This window comes from Eumetopias jubatus, unplaced genomic scaffold (genome assembly GCF_037043125.1).
Source record: "Eumetopias jubatus isolate StellerSeaLion01/CBP00866 unplaced genomic scaffold, mEumJub1_p1.0 scaffold_11, whole genome shotgun sequence".
Classification (NCBI taxonomy): Eukaryota; Metazoa; Chordata; class Mammalia; order Carnivora; family Otariidae; genus Eumetopias; species Eumetopias jubatus.
The window spans coordinates 13,866,910-13,880,808 of NW_028274817.1; the positions used below are offsets into that span (position 1 = coordinate 13,866,910).

General features: G+C 42.5%; 1 protein-coding gene across 2 annotated transcripts in view; it reads left to right on the top strand.

The window, feature by feature from the left end:
• Positions 1–13,899, top strand: part of ARHGEF6 (Rac/Cdc42 guanine nucleotide exchange factor 6) — a 96,395-nt gene that overhangs the window by 45,133 nt on the left and 37,363 nt on the right. For both annotated transcript variants that reach the window (XM_028094132.2, XM_028094133.2), the window contains one exon: positions 11,147–11,241. In XM_028094132.2, coding sequence (XP_027949933.1) covers positions 11,147–11,241 — 95 coding nt within the window. The remainder of the gene's footprint in view (positions 1–11,146; positions 11,242–13,899) is intronic.

Consider the following 13,899-nt stretch of genomic DNA (forward strand, 5'->3'; position numbering starts at 1 on the left):
TGCTGCCCCTGACCTTGGTTCCTTCTGTGTTCTCAAGATACACTGCCATTTGGTGAGCTTTTTTCACCATTGCAAGACAGTGTGTCATTTTTCTAGTCACTGTTTTTCTGATAATCTTATCCTGCTCTTTGCCTTTCTTTGCCCATCATAACTTGATGTTATGTGCCAGGAAGTATTTAAAAATAACAACAGCAACAATAGCAACAAGAAAGGAAAACGGCAACAATGTGAGGGGAGGGATGTTAATTAGCTTGATTGTGGTGATCATTTTGCAATGTGTACCTATATCAAAATATCAAGTTATATACCTCCAATATATATACTTTTTAAAAAAGATTTTATTTATTTTATTTGTCACAGAGAGAGAGAGAGAGAGCACAAGCGGGGGGGGCAACAGGCAGAGGGAGAGGGAGAAGCAGGCTCCCCACTGAGCGGGAGCCCGATGCGGGACTCGATCCCAGGACCCTGGGATCACGACCCGGGCTGAAGGCAGATGCTTAACCAACTGAGCCACCCAGGCGCCCCCAATATATATACTTTTTATTTGTCAGTTGTACCTCAGTAAAACTGAAAAAATGAATCTAAGTGGCTTCATTATCAGGCTCAATTTACACGCAGCACCTAGGTCTTAGCACCCACGGCCTCATGGGGAAGGCAGGACCGACATGATAGTGTAAGCCACATGGCAGAGAATGATGAAAAGTTATAAAGTGTCCTAAGATGGGTTTCTCAAAATGTGGTCGAGGGATCCTGCATCCGAAGCCCCCCAGGAAGCTTGTTAAACGTGCAGCTGTCTGGGCCCCACACCTGACTTGCTATACCTCAGAATCTCTGGCCCCAGATCTCGGGAAACCGCATTTTTAACAACTCCTTCAGCCCCTTCCTCGCCCCTCCCCTACAGGTGATTCTGAAGCTCACTAAACTGACGTTGAACCAATAAAGGGAAAGGTTCAGTGAAAGGAGGGATTTAAGCATGTTAAGACTTAGATAAGTAGAGAAGAGCTGGAAGGGAGTTCAGGTGTGTGTGTGTCGGGGGGGAACTGTCTGGGCACAGTCGCCCAGGCGAGAGTGTGCACGCCTGCAGTCCATCCCCGCAGGTCACAGGGTGGACTGCACTTTCTTCTTCTCCCATCGAAATGTCCCTGGGAAGGTGCAGTGCTTTATTCACCGCATTCATTACAGCACATGGGAAGGATGCTGTCCTTTGCACTGCCACACGCAGGGATCTGAATGTTCAGTCCCGGCTGTGAGCATCCGTCTGCAGAGGGAGAGGTGATGTCTCCCTACTCCCAAACAGGCAAATACAAGCAGTAATAGGCAGCATTTTTTTTTTTTTCTAACTTTCTTCTACTGCATTGTAACTTGTGGCAGATGCTTTAAGGGTGTGTCTTAAAGAACCTGCATTTGGTAGGAAAGGTGGGGCGTGTGTGGCATGTTAGATCCCATAAAAATGCCAGGAAACCTCTTGCAATTTCTGCTGTCACCACCCACCTTCTGCTTACCCCATTTTCTCTCTTACTCATCTACCTGCCCACTTGCTCCCACCCTGAGTTTTCTCTACCTTTCTCTAGTGCTTATCTACCCCCCCACACCTTTTTAAGACTTTATTTTATAGAGCAGTTTTGGGTTCACAGCAAAATTGAGCGGAAGGTACAGAGATTTCTCATCTACCCACCCCAGCCAGACACATGCACAGTCTCGCCCACTACCAGCATCTCCCACCAGAGTAGGGATCTGTGACAACTGAAGAATAATTACCATCCAATGTCCATAGTTTACATGAGGGTTCACTCTTGGTGTGGTATGTTCTTTGGGTTTGGGCAAATGTATAATGGCACGTATCCATCATTAGCGGATCATACAGAGTATTTTCACTGCCCTGAAAGTCCTCTGTGCACCTTCCCTTTTTTAATCTACCGACCTAAACTACTTTGTACATCTACCCATTTACTCTTCCATATCCCTTGTACTTTTTCACCTACCCATTTCCTGTCTTACCCGTTCATATACAGTTGAGCCTAGAGCAACTTGGGGGCTAGGGGCGCTGACCCCCTGCACAGCCGAAAATCCATGTATAACTTTTGACTCCCCAACAACTTAACCAGTAGCCTGCAGTTCACCAGAAGCCTCACCGGTAACACCAACAGCTGATTACCACCTATTTTGCATGTCATACGTGTTATATGCTGCACTCTCAAAATAAAGTAAGCTAGAGAAAAGGAAATGTTATTAAGAAAATCATAAGGAAGAAAAAATACCTTTACAGTAGTGTACTGTATTTATTGAAAAGAATTCGCGTCTAAGTGGACCTGCGCAGTTTGAACCTGTGTGGTTCGAGGGTCAACTGTTTATCTTCCATCTGAGAGCTGGAGGTAGAGGTGGTGATGGGATTTGCAGAGTCTGTTGATAGGGAGATTGTGCTGTTTCGGGAAAGCCAAGGACCTGGAGGTGTGGAACCAATCACTGTACTCAGACGTAAGCGAGGAGCATATAAGCCAAAGATGATACAAATACAGTAATATGGTGCCTTCTTAGGTCCCGTAGGACTTTATCAACGTGAGCTCATTTTTACAGGCATCATAATTATCTCAGAATTCCTATAATATGATGTCTTTGCTTTGATTTAAGGTTTCCTGAGGCCATTAGAGTCCCCCTTGATCATGGGACATCTCTCTGTTTTCAGCCTTGGTTTATGTATTTTCGCCTCTTAAATAATTCCTTCATACTCTATGACTCTTTCCTTTTGGAAGAAAGAGTTATAAAAATGAACTCACTCTCAAGCCTTTCCAGGAAACGTGGGAAATATATTTTACTGGAAAATCGATAGCCCAGGATGGAGGTACAAAAGGCCTCCACCTCTTTTTCTATGGCTTCTCACCATCTGTCTTATTCTGAATTTAGTCAGAGGCTAATAAAGCAAAAGGATACTCAGTTGTCCTTGGGAAGACAGAGTCAGGGAGGCGAAGACAATGTCTGGGTGCAGTCTATTTTAGTAAGGTCGAATGGATTTCATCTCGATCAAACTGTACTGCTCTGAAGCTGGTTGGCTTGCCAAACCCCTTGCCTTCTGACTCACCACTGAGGCCTTCTGTTTGGGAACACATAGCCTCCTCTGTCTGCTTCCCTTTTTTCCTCTTCCAGTAGATGCCCCGTGGCCTGAAAAATAAAGAACCAGTCTCAGAAGTTCATCACTTGGTCTTTTGAGATTGAGGAAAGCAATAAAAGCCCAAATGAATTTGGGAAAGCATCCCAAGCATCCACCCAGATGAGCATTTCTACTAATCAAACCACAGCAAGGGCAGCGCTATTTTATTTAGTATGTTACCATTCAATGTTTTTTTTTTTTTTTTGCACTACTTAATGAAGGATTCATTGACCACCTTTGTCAGTTTAGTTTTATAAAGCCAGCACTCAGCCACCCTCAAAATTTGTAACAATATGAGTTAAAATAATGAAGGATTCATTGACCACCTTTGTCAGTTTAGTTTTATAAAGCCAGCACTCAGCCACCCTCAAAATTTGTAACAATATGAGTTAAAATACATTTTCGGTTTAGCTCTCCAGAACTCACCCAGAGGCAGCAGGTGTCCACCCACTAACTCACCTTTGCCTTCTGCGGGTCCCAGGCTAGTGGGTCCATCAAGAATGAAACTTCTATGGGCGCCTGGGTGGCTCAGTTGGTTAAGCGACTGCCTTCGGCTCAGGTCATGATCCTGGAGTCCCGGGATTGAGTCCCACATCGGGCTTCCTGCTCAGCAGGGAGTCTGCTTCTCCCTCTGACCCTCTTCCCTCTCGTGCTTTCTATCTCTCATTCTCTCTCTCTCAAATAAATAAATAAAATCTTTAAAAAAAAAAAAAGAATGAAACTTCTACAGAGCGTGCTGCCTCACCTATCGGAGAAGCCCGTTGGAGCAGGACAGTTGGTACCCTTCTTGCAAAATCTTAGTGATTTCTTCTTTTCTTTTTTTCCTTTGCAAAATCTTAGCGATTTCTTTTAAAGGAGCCCCCCGATGATAGCATTTTAGAGGAAGTTGAAATAATAAAGCTGTTTCAGTAGTGAGAGGGAGGTCGGATTAAAGCCGTGTTGTTTGTTGTAAAAATCACATTTTATGATGTAAATAATGTCTGACTTTTCTAATTTAAAAATTCCCTTCAGGCAATGAATGACTGGATCTAGTTTTTTTTTTTTTTTTTTTTTCCTCGTTTCCAGCAGACATTATAATTTGGGTAGGGTGACAGTCACAGGCGACAGTGCTTGAAAAGAGGGTGAGGATGTGGGATGGCTTGTTTCCAGACATGGTCTTTCTAGAAAAATATGAACAAAAGTAGATGATTAGATGACTTCGTTCCTTCCTCAACGTGAGCAGGAAGGCACGCCACCACCTTTTCCCTGCCCTCAATACATATAGGACAAATAAATATTGTTAATAAAGCAGTCTGCATATGTTTTACCTCTTCCTTTAAAAAAAGATGGTACTGCTGAATTCCGGTGCAGTTCTCTCCATTTCTAAGAATACAAAACGCATATTAGTGCTGAGCACTGCTGTGAGGAGCGGCCCAGCTGGGCAGAGAGCTCCATGATGGACAGATTCGAGTTTGGAAGGGCACTCTCCTGGGTGAGGACTTGGAGTCTGAGAGAAAAACCAGAAAGAGTTTCTATTAACAGCTGAGAAATGTGTGCTTTGACTTTTTAAAATAGCTTTATTGACATATAATTCACATACCACATAACTCACCATTTTAAACTGTACAATTCACTGATTTTTAGTAAGTTAACAGTTATGTGACAAGCACCACTGTCTGGCTTTACAATATTTTCATCACCTCAGTAAGAAACCCTGTACCCATAGCAGCAATGTCCACAGTAGCCAACCTATGGAAAGAGCCCAGATGTCCATCGACAAATGAATGGACAAGGAAGAGGTGATGTTACATATATTCCAATATATATATCATATCATATCCTGTCTCCAGTGGACTACTACTCAGCCATCAAAAAGAATGAAATCTTGCCATTTGCAATGACATTGATGGAATTAGAGCGTATTATGCTAAGCAAAATAACTCAGTCAGAGACAGACAAATACCATATGATTTCACTCATGTGTGGAACTTAAGAAACAAAACCGATGAACATAGGGGAAGGGAGGGAAAAATAAAATAAGACAAAATTAGAGAGGGAGACAAACCATAAGAGACTCTTAACTCTAGGAGATAAATAGGGTTGCTGGAGGGGAGGTGGGTGGGGGGATGGGGTAACTGGGTGGTGGGCATTAAGGAGGGCACGTGATGGAGTGAGCACTGGGTGTTATATGCAACTGATGAATCACTAAAGTCTATCTCTGAAGCTAATAATACAGTATATGTTAACTACATTGAATTTAAATAATAAAAAAAGAAGAAACCCTGTACCCATTAGCAATCACTTCCTCCAGGCCTTGACAACCACTAATCTACTTTCTGTCTAGATGGATTCTGCCTATTCTGGACATGTCATATAAACTGAATCATACACTATTTGTTCCTCTGTATCTGGTTTCTTTCACTTAGCATATTATTTTCATGGTTTGTTCATGTTGTAGAATGTACCCGTACTTCTTTCCTTTTTATGGCGAAGATTCTATCGCATCGATATACTAGGTTGTGTCTATCCATTTATCAGTTGATGGACCTTTGGATTGTATCCACGTTTTGGTTGTTATTAGTAATGCTCTGTGAAGATTCATGTGCAGGTTTTTGTGTGGGCGTATGTTTTCATTTCTCTAGGAATTAAATTGCTGGGTCATATGGTGAAACTCTATGGCTATTCAAATTTTTAGCCAACTTTCAAGTAATTATTTTTACTGTTGAGTTGTTGGAGTTCTTTATATATTCTGGATACTAGACCCTTACCAGATATATGACTTATAAATATTTCTCCCATTCTGTGGCTTGTCTTTTCATTTTCTTGATAATGTCCTTTGACCCACAAAATTTTTAACTTTTACGAATTCCAGCTTATGTGTTTTTTCTCTTGTTGCTTGTGCTTTTGGTGTCAAATCCAACATCATGAAGATTTCCTCCTCTGTTCTCTTCTAAGAGTTTGGTAGTTTTAACTCTTGAGTCCATTTTGAATTATTTTTTGTATATGTTATAGATTTAGAGTGCAAATTCTTTTGCGTGTAGACATGTGGTCCTTGCACCATTTGTTGAAAAGACTGTTCTTTCCCTATTGAAAGGTCTTGGTACACTTGTCAAAAATCAGTTGACCGTGGGTTCATTTCTGGACTCTCAATTCTACTCCACTGATCTATACATCTATCCTATACCAGTACTGACCTATCTTGTTACTATAGCTTTGTGGTATGTTTTGGAATTGGGAAGTATACCCTCTACTCTGTTCTTTTCCAGGATTTTGAGTTTGTGAAGGACTGATAAGAATTCTTTCAACTTTTGGTAGAATCAACCAGTAAGGCCATCTCATCCTCGGCTTTAACTCATGGGAATTGTTTTTGTTTTTTTTTTTTTAAGTATTCTTTATTTTTTTTAAAGACTTATTTATTTATTTCCTTGATATAGAGAGAGACAGCGAGAGAGGGAACACGAGCAGGGGGGAGTGGGAGAGGGAGAAGCAGGCTTCTGACTGAGCAGGGAGCCTGACGTGGGGCTGGATCCCAGGACCCTGGGAGCATGATCCGAGCCGGAGGCAGACGCTTAACAACTGAGCCACCCAGGCAGCCCCATGGGAATTGTTTTGAATGCTTATTCAATGTCTTTACTTGTTACAGGTGTTGAGACTTTCTGTTTCTTTTGTGAGGCAGTTTTGGTAGTTTGTATCATTCTAGAATTTTCTTTTTACTTTTTTGAGTGGTTGACCTAGAGCTTGCAATGTATATTTAGAACTAGTGCAAAAATAGCACTATACTGCTTTACAGGTCGCACGAGTACCTTATAATAACAGAGTACTCCAGATTCCTCCCTCCCATCCCTTGTATACTTGCTGTCATTCATTCCATTTCTACATAAGCATTATATTGTATATGCCCATCTATAAGCATACATATGCTTATCTTTTTTATAAGCATATACATATATGCTTATCTTAATTACATATATAATTGAATACATTGTTTCTATTATTTTGAACAAACTGTTACCTGTTACATCAATTAAGAATATAAAAAATTAGAGTTTTTATTTTATCTTCACTTATTCTTTCTCTCATACTTTCTTTCCTTATGTAGATCTGGGTCTCTGACCTATAGCATTTTCCTCCTCTCTGAAGAGCCTTTTTTGAAACATGTCCTGCAAGGCAGGTCTACTGGCAACAAATTCCCTCAGTTTTTGTATGCCTGAGAAAATCTTTACTTTTCCTTGAGTTTTGAAGGAAAATTTCACAGGGTACAGAATTCCAGGTTGGTGGGATTTTTTTTTTAATTTTTTAAATATTTCACTGCACTCTCCTCTTCTTTGTATGGTTTCTGAGGATACGTTGGATATAATTCTTATTTTAGCTTCTCTATAGGTAAGCGGGGCTCCCCCCCAGCTTCTTTCAGGGTTTTTTCCTTATCTTTGCTTTATCTGGACTTTGAATATGACATGCCTAGGTGGATTTGTCTTTTGCATTTATCCTGCTGGTTATCTCTGAGCTTCCTGGATCTGTCATTTGGTGTTTGACATTAATTTGGAAAAATTCTCAGTCATTATTGTTTCAAGTATTTCTTCTTTCCCTTTCTCCATTTCCTCTCCTTTTGGTATTCTCATTAAATGTGTTACCCCACAATTCGTAGGTATTCTGTTCCATTTTTTAAGTCTTTTTTTTTCTGTTTGCTTTTCAGTTTCAAAATCTTCTATCGACATATCCACAAGCTCAGAGATTCTTTTTTTCAGTGGTCCAGTGTACCAATGAGCCCATCAAAGGCATTCTTCATTTCTATTATAGTGTTTTGGATCGCTACCATTTCATATTCATTCTAAGTATTTCTATCTTTCTGCTTACAATACCCGTCTGTTCTTGTATGTTGCCTACTTTCATTAGAGCTCTTAGCGTATTACTCATAGTCATATTAAAAGTCCTAGTCTGATAATTCCAACCTTCCTGCCATACCTGACTATGGTTCCAGTGTTTTCTCTGTCTCTTCAAACTGTGTTTTTTGCCTTTTAGTATGCCTTGTAACTTTTTTTTGGAAGCCAAACATGACATGCTGTGTAAAAGGAACTGCAGTAAGTAGGCCTTTAGTAATATGGTGGTGGGGGCAGGGGAGGGATTCTGAAGTCCAACGATTAGGGATGCAGTTAAAGCAGACAAATATAGCTGTAAAATGTCCATATCGAAAAAGAAGAAAGAGGACTTCTGGTTTCTGGTCCAGCATTTAAGCAGCGTGGCAGTCATTACTCCATCCCAACAATAAGTAGATAGCTGAACTAACTGGAAAAAAAAAAAAGACCTATGGTCTTTTGCTGAGTTTCTGTCTCTTGACTATGAACTTCACCAGTGCTTCTCAGGTTGTTTTCCTCCTTTAGCGGGGACAGGAAGGCTAGAGGGAGCTGAGGTAAGGTATTTCCCTTCCCCTAGCTAGGTTAGACTCTGGTAGAAACCTGATAGGTTAAGCTCTGGTAAAATAGTTTCTCTCTTGAGGGCAGACCTTGTTAGGATGGACAGAATGCTCTGGTGTATTTCAAAATGGCTACCTTTCCTTTCCCGCTTCTGAAGCAGGAGGGAGATTTTCCTCCTCTCTTCATTGTGACAGCCTGGTAGAGCTGCCGGAGGTACCACAAAAGGTGGGTGTGCTGCCCTGTGACTGGGCCCCCTGGGGGTTTGAACTCAGACTTGTCCACACTGCACCCCCAGCAATTCAGTTACAGCTCAGGTTTTCCTGCCCTGCTCCTGATTTCCGTGGAGGCCTCTGCTCGTGGGTTTCTGCTCCAGCAAGTTTTGATTTTCTGCATCTGCCTGTCTGTCTCTTCACTTTTGGGGGTAGCATTTTCCCCCATGGCCTCAATTCCCTGACAGATATAAGGAAAGTCAGGCGGGTTTTTTTTTCCCCCCCAGTTAGTTCAGCTATCAGCTTATTGTTAGGATGGAGTAATGACTGCCATGCTGCTTAAATGCTGGGCCAGACACTGGAAGTCCTCTTTCTTCTTTTTCGATATGGACATTTTACAGCTATGTATTTGTCTGCTTTAACTGCATCCCAGGAGTTCTTTTAATTTTTTAATTTTTTAATTTTTTTAAAGATTTTATTTATCTGTCAGAAAGAGAAAGAGCGCATAAGCAGGGGGAGTGGCAGGCAAAGGGAGAAGCAGGCTCCCCACTGAGCAGGGAGCCCGATGCGGGGCTCGATCCCAGGACCCCGGGATTACGACCTGAGCCGAAGGCAGACGCTTAACTGACTGAGCCACCCAGGCGCCGCCCCCCATGAGTTTTTTATGCTGTGTTTTCTTTTTTGTTCATCTCCAGATAGTTGCCCATTTCCTTGGTAGTGCTTCAGCTTTCTATGGGGGAGGAGGGGAATCATTCCTATCCCATCACTGGATTAATTTCAGAGAGCGTTAGTGCCTCCAGGTCCCGGGGTTTATTGACACTTAAGCCTTTTGAGAGTAGTTTCTGAGGAATAGAGGAACTGAAAGGAGACATGAGTGGCTAGGGAGGAGGGGGTACGGCTTAAGCCCTCGCTTTTGAAGCCACGCTGTGGCCTGTGGCCTCTCAACCAGGGTTTCTCGACTGGGGCGATATTGTCCTTCAGGTGGTATTCGGTTGCCATACGGGGTGGGGTGGGGGCGGGCAGCTGACATCTAGTGGGTAGAGGCCAGGGACGCCGCTCAACGTCCCATAATGCCCAGGGCGGCCCCTCACAGCCAAGGGTTGTCTGGGCCGAAGTGTCAGTAGCGCCGCCCTGGAGAAACCTTTTTTAAGCCCTTCCACTGGCGGGACTGTTTCCCGCTCCCGCAGCACCTACCTGTGCAGCGTCTCAGTGCCTCTTCACAGTGGTCCCTGAGGTAGGTGAAATGCCCCAATCTGAGGTGAGGCGAGTGAAGCCTTAAAACTGTAGCCACCTGTCCGTCGGTAGCAGAGCCTGGACGACCACCCGCCGGTCTGGTGGTTTCCCCGCAAAGCCCACAGTGACCTGGGCCTCCGCTCGCTTTGTCCACTCCACCTTTCAGAAGCGGATCGCCATGCATTGTCTTGTGAGTCTGTGTCTGGAACCCTGGTTGCCTGCAGGGCTCCTTGCAGCCAAGAATGCTTCACATTGTCCTGTGATCCTCTGTTTACCGGTGCCCCCCTGCAAACAGAGCGGAAAGGCCCTGCAGGCAGCATGGCGCTGGGCGCAGGGTGGGCCTTCAGTACATTTCTGTTGAAGGAATGAGGAGCTAGGAGAGACGATATACCGAAATGTTAGCTTGGCGAGCTCTAGGAGCTTGAAATGTTAGGTTGTAGCTATTTGCAGAGGAGGCTGGGGAATGGGGCAGGCCCCTAGGACGGGTGGGGCAAGAGACCTTGCGTTCTGTACGTTGGTTGTTTTGCCTAGAGGATTTTAATTTGGTTATTCTTCATAATGCTTTATTCCCCTTGTTAATTTCCTCCCACTTCAGCTTCCTCTTCTCTTTGAACTGTTCATGCTAGCACTTTTTGCCTTTCTTAAAAGACCGGTTCTAACTCTACTTAACAATTCCCTGTGGCCTCAGGTATTGTCCCCTAAAGGTCTTATCGAGACCTTAAAGAAGAATCCTTTGTGGTATTTGACCTCAGTTATCGTGAAATTATCCTGACATAAATTCTGTATGTCTTAAGGTAGCTGGTCTCAGTGTTCTCATCCATAAAATGGGCATATGACCCTTTGTTAGCTAACTGAGACCTTTCCCGAGGATAAATGATTTAAAGCCCATGAAAGCATTCTGAACAGCGCTGTGTAAATAAATGGCCAGGTCCTTCCGGTTATGAGTAACTGTGAAAAACTGTATTCATGTGAATTATGCAATATAACCAGTGGTCGTGCAATTATTAAAGTAGTTTGCTAGAATGAAACAAAGGGCATTCAGATTTTGCGCTTCTTACTTTTACTACAGTGCTAGCCTAGTAATTTGGTTAAAAGATCTAAAGCTCTATCTTACCTTGGACTGTCCTGACAAATACAAAATCTTGACCTTGACCTTTGTTTCTCTATAGGTGTTACAGAACATTTTGGACACTGAAAAGGATTATGCTAAAGAACTTCAGTCTCTACTTGTCACTTACTTAAGACCCCTGCAGTCCAATAACAAGTAAGATTTACATTTTAAACCCCTTGCTAAATAAAGCAAGATAATGTCAGCATCCAGAGTCATTGCTCTTATGTCACTGAATAATTGATTTTGCCCTTTAGAAGAATTTCCACAGATCACAGGTTGCCAAGAACATGGTCAAGGCAGCGGAAATTACGCAAGATGTTGCTGCTGGAGAGCTTGGCTTTCTGTCTCTTTTGGCTGTGGAAGGAATGAGCACATCTGCATTTCTATCTGCCACAATTGTTATCTTGTACATTTTAAAAGCGATACATGCAGTTTTACCTGGCACAAACAGGACCTGCTGGTGTTTTTATGCAGAAAACATGTAAACTGGAAAGTTTCATGCTCCCCCTGACCTTTGCTTGCTGGGGCAGAGACTCTTTCCTACGGTCTGAGAGTGGAAAAAGTGTGGCATTTTGTGAATGTTTGTAAGGGCACCTCGAGCTCGTATTTCACCCAGGCCAAAGAGAATGATAGAGCTGTTCAAATGTTTTGTTTTGTTTTGTTTTAAATAAAATACTCAAACCTTATTCTGGTCTTAGAAGTGACTGAGGTTTGAAATGAAAACTTCGTTTTCACAGAAGAAAAATACTGACCTTTTTTTGTGCGTGTGCTTGTAGGCATGGCCTATTTAGCATGTAGTGGCTAATGGCGTTTGTGTTTTTATTTTAATTGATTACACTTTACTGGAGATTATAATCTATAAGTCAAATAGAAAGTTGAGCCGTGGGCCCACATACTGGAGGACAAAAGCCTCCTCTTTCCCCTCATTTAGAGTTTACTTTTGCTGGACAGCTGTCTCAACTACTGGACTTCAGGCTTAAATAAGTTTAACATATTTCACAATTCCCCCCCCCCCTTTTTTTTTTCCAAATCATGTTTGCTAAGGCATAAGGTCTTGCTAAATTTCCCAGTTGGTTATTTTCCATGCACTGTGGGAATCTCACTTCAGTATGAAAGGATTTTGTATTCCCATGTTTTGTAAGAGTTGAAATGCAATCAACAACAAAGTGTCTTTTGTTATTATTATGTAAAACATGAAGTGAATCCTGTGAATCATACTTCTTAGAGCTGAATGGAAGGAACCTCAATGAATCACTGGGTCTAGTGCCCTGGAAGAAATGACTGTCCCCATTGAACAAATAAGAAAACTGAAGTCCAGAGAGGCTTACTGCTATACCCATCACACAGCCAGTAAGCCTCCAGACTCGACGCACCACGCCTCCTGCCACTGACTGAAATGTGCCTTCCATTTTGTGGAGGTGACAGGCAGAGGCAGGAAACCGAGGTGGTGACCCTGGGAGGGGAGATGGTAAGATTTCAAATGAAGGAGGCGAGGAGAGCCTGACTCAGAACTTCCCTGTTGCCATATAAATTCAGAATGCAGTCAGGGTCAGTTTCCACCGGCTGTCTTGTGGACCCCAGAGCGACTGGAGCAAACCAGACTGTTTACTGTCTGATCCTGAGGGGGCCAAGAAAGTCCCTGATCAGGTTCAAGTTGGCCCCCCAGTCAGCTTCTTGGGGCCATGAGGGAGGAAAGTCAGGGAAGCTGGCTGGCTGAAGGTTTCGCTTTTGACACCCATGCTAGGGGTTTTCCAGCTTGTGGTTCAGAAGGGCATGATGGCAGAGGAACTGGGCGCTTCTGATGCTCAAGGGGTTACTGGTAACGTTTGTGTGGGGCTTCCTTTGCTTTGTCAGCAAAAATCACTCTTGGAAACACTCCCCTCGTATTACGATGTGAAGAAGAAAGAACACGTGGCCGACACTGGCCTTTTAAGTCTTCAGAAAAGTCTTCTCCCAAAAAGCGTTTAAGAGCATGGCCTCTGGAGCTAGAATGTTGGGGTTTAAATCCTGGCTTCACCCTTCACTGGCTTTGTGACACTGGGTGATTTGCTTAACCTCTCTGTGCCCGGGTCTCCTTACATGTAAGATGGAGACCATAGCGCCTACCTCATGAATTTGTTGTCAGGTTAAAATATAAAATATAAAAGAATAAAATAAAATACAAAATACAAAAAATAAAAATATTTGTGAGATGCCTGCAGAGGTGTGAAGTGCTTGTGTGAGTAGTGTTGGCATATGTTGTATCACCTACCGTTTGGGAGGGAAGAATGGAGAAAAATTCATAGTACGGAGGCTCTGGATAAAATTGTTCCATTTGCCTTTATTTGCTCCATTCCATTCCACAAGCAAACAAACAAACAAATCGGTACTATTTTCTTCTCCTCTGCTTCCTCTGATAAAGATTTCCTTTTGCTGATTTATGAGCATTTTAAATTGAGAGAAACTGGATTTTGTGGTTTTTCCCTGTGCAGTCTATGAGCATTTATAGTATCTTTCAGTTACTCTCCCAGCTCCTCTAGAATACTCAAACTTGTTTGCATTGATCCCCAGCCATGATGTATTTTGCCTATTGAGATACTTAGATATTACACCCTTGTTATCTGTTCTCTCATTGCATTGTAAAACACCTAAATGTCTTTAATAAACACATGTTTAGGATCATTATTCTTATTGTAGAAAAAGGAAATCAAGGAAAGATGCTTTTAAATGTTGTTTAAGACCACAGAGCTGATGTAAATTAAAAAGCGAAAGTTAAAATCTAGGGATTGCTTCCCTCATCCCATTTGCCAATTTTTTTTAGCAAATTATCAG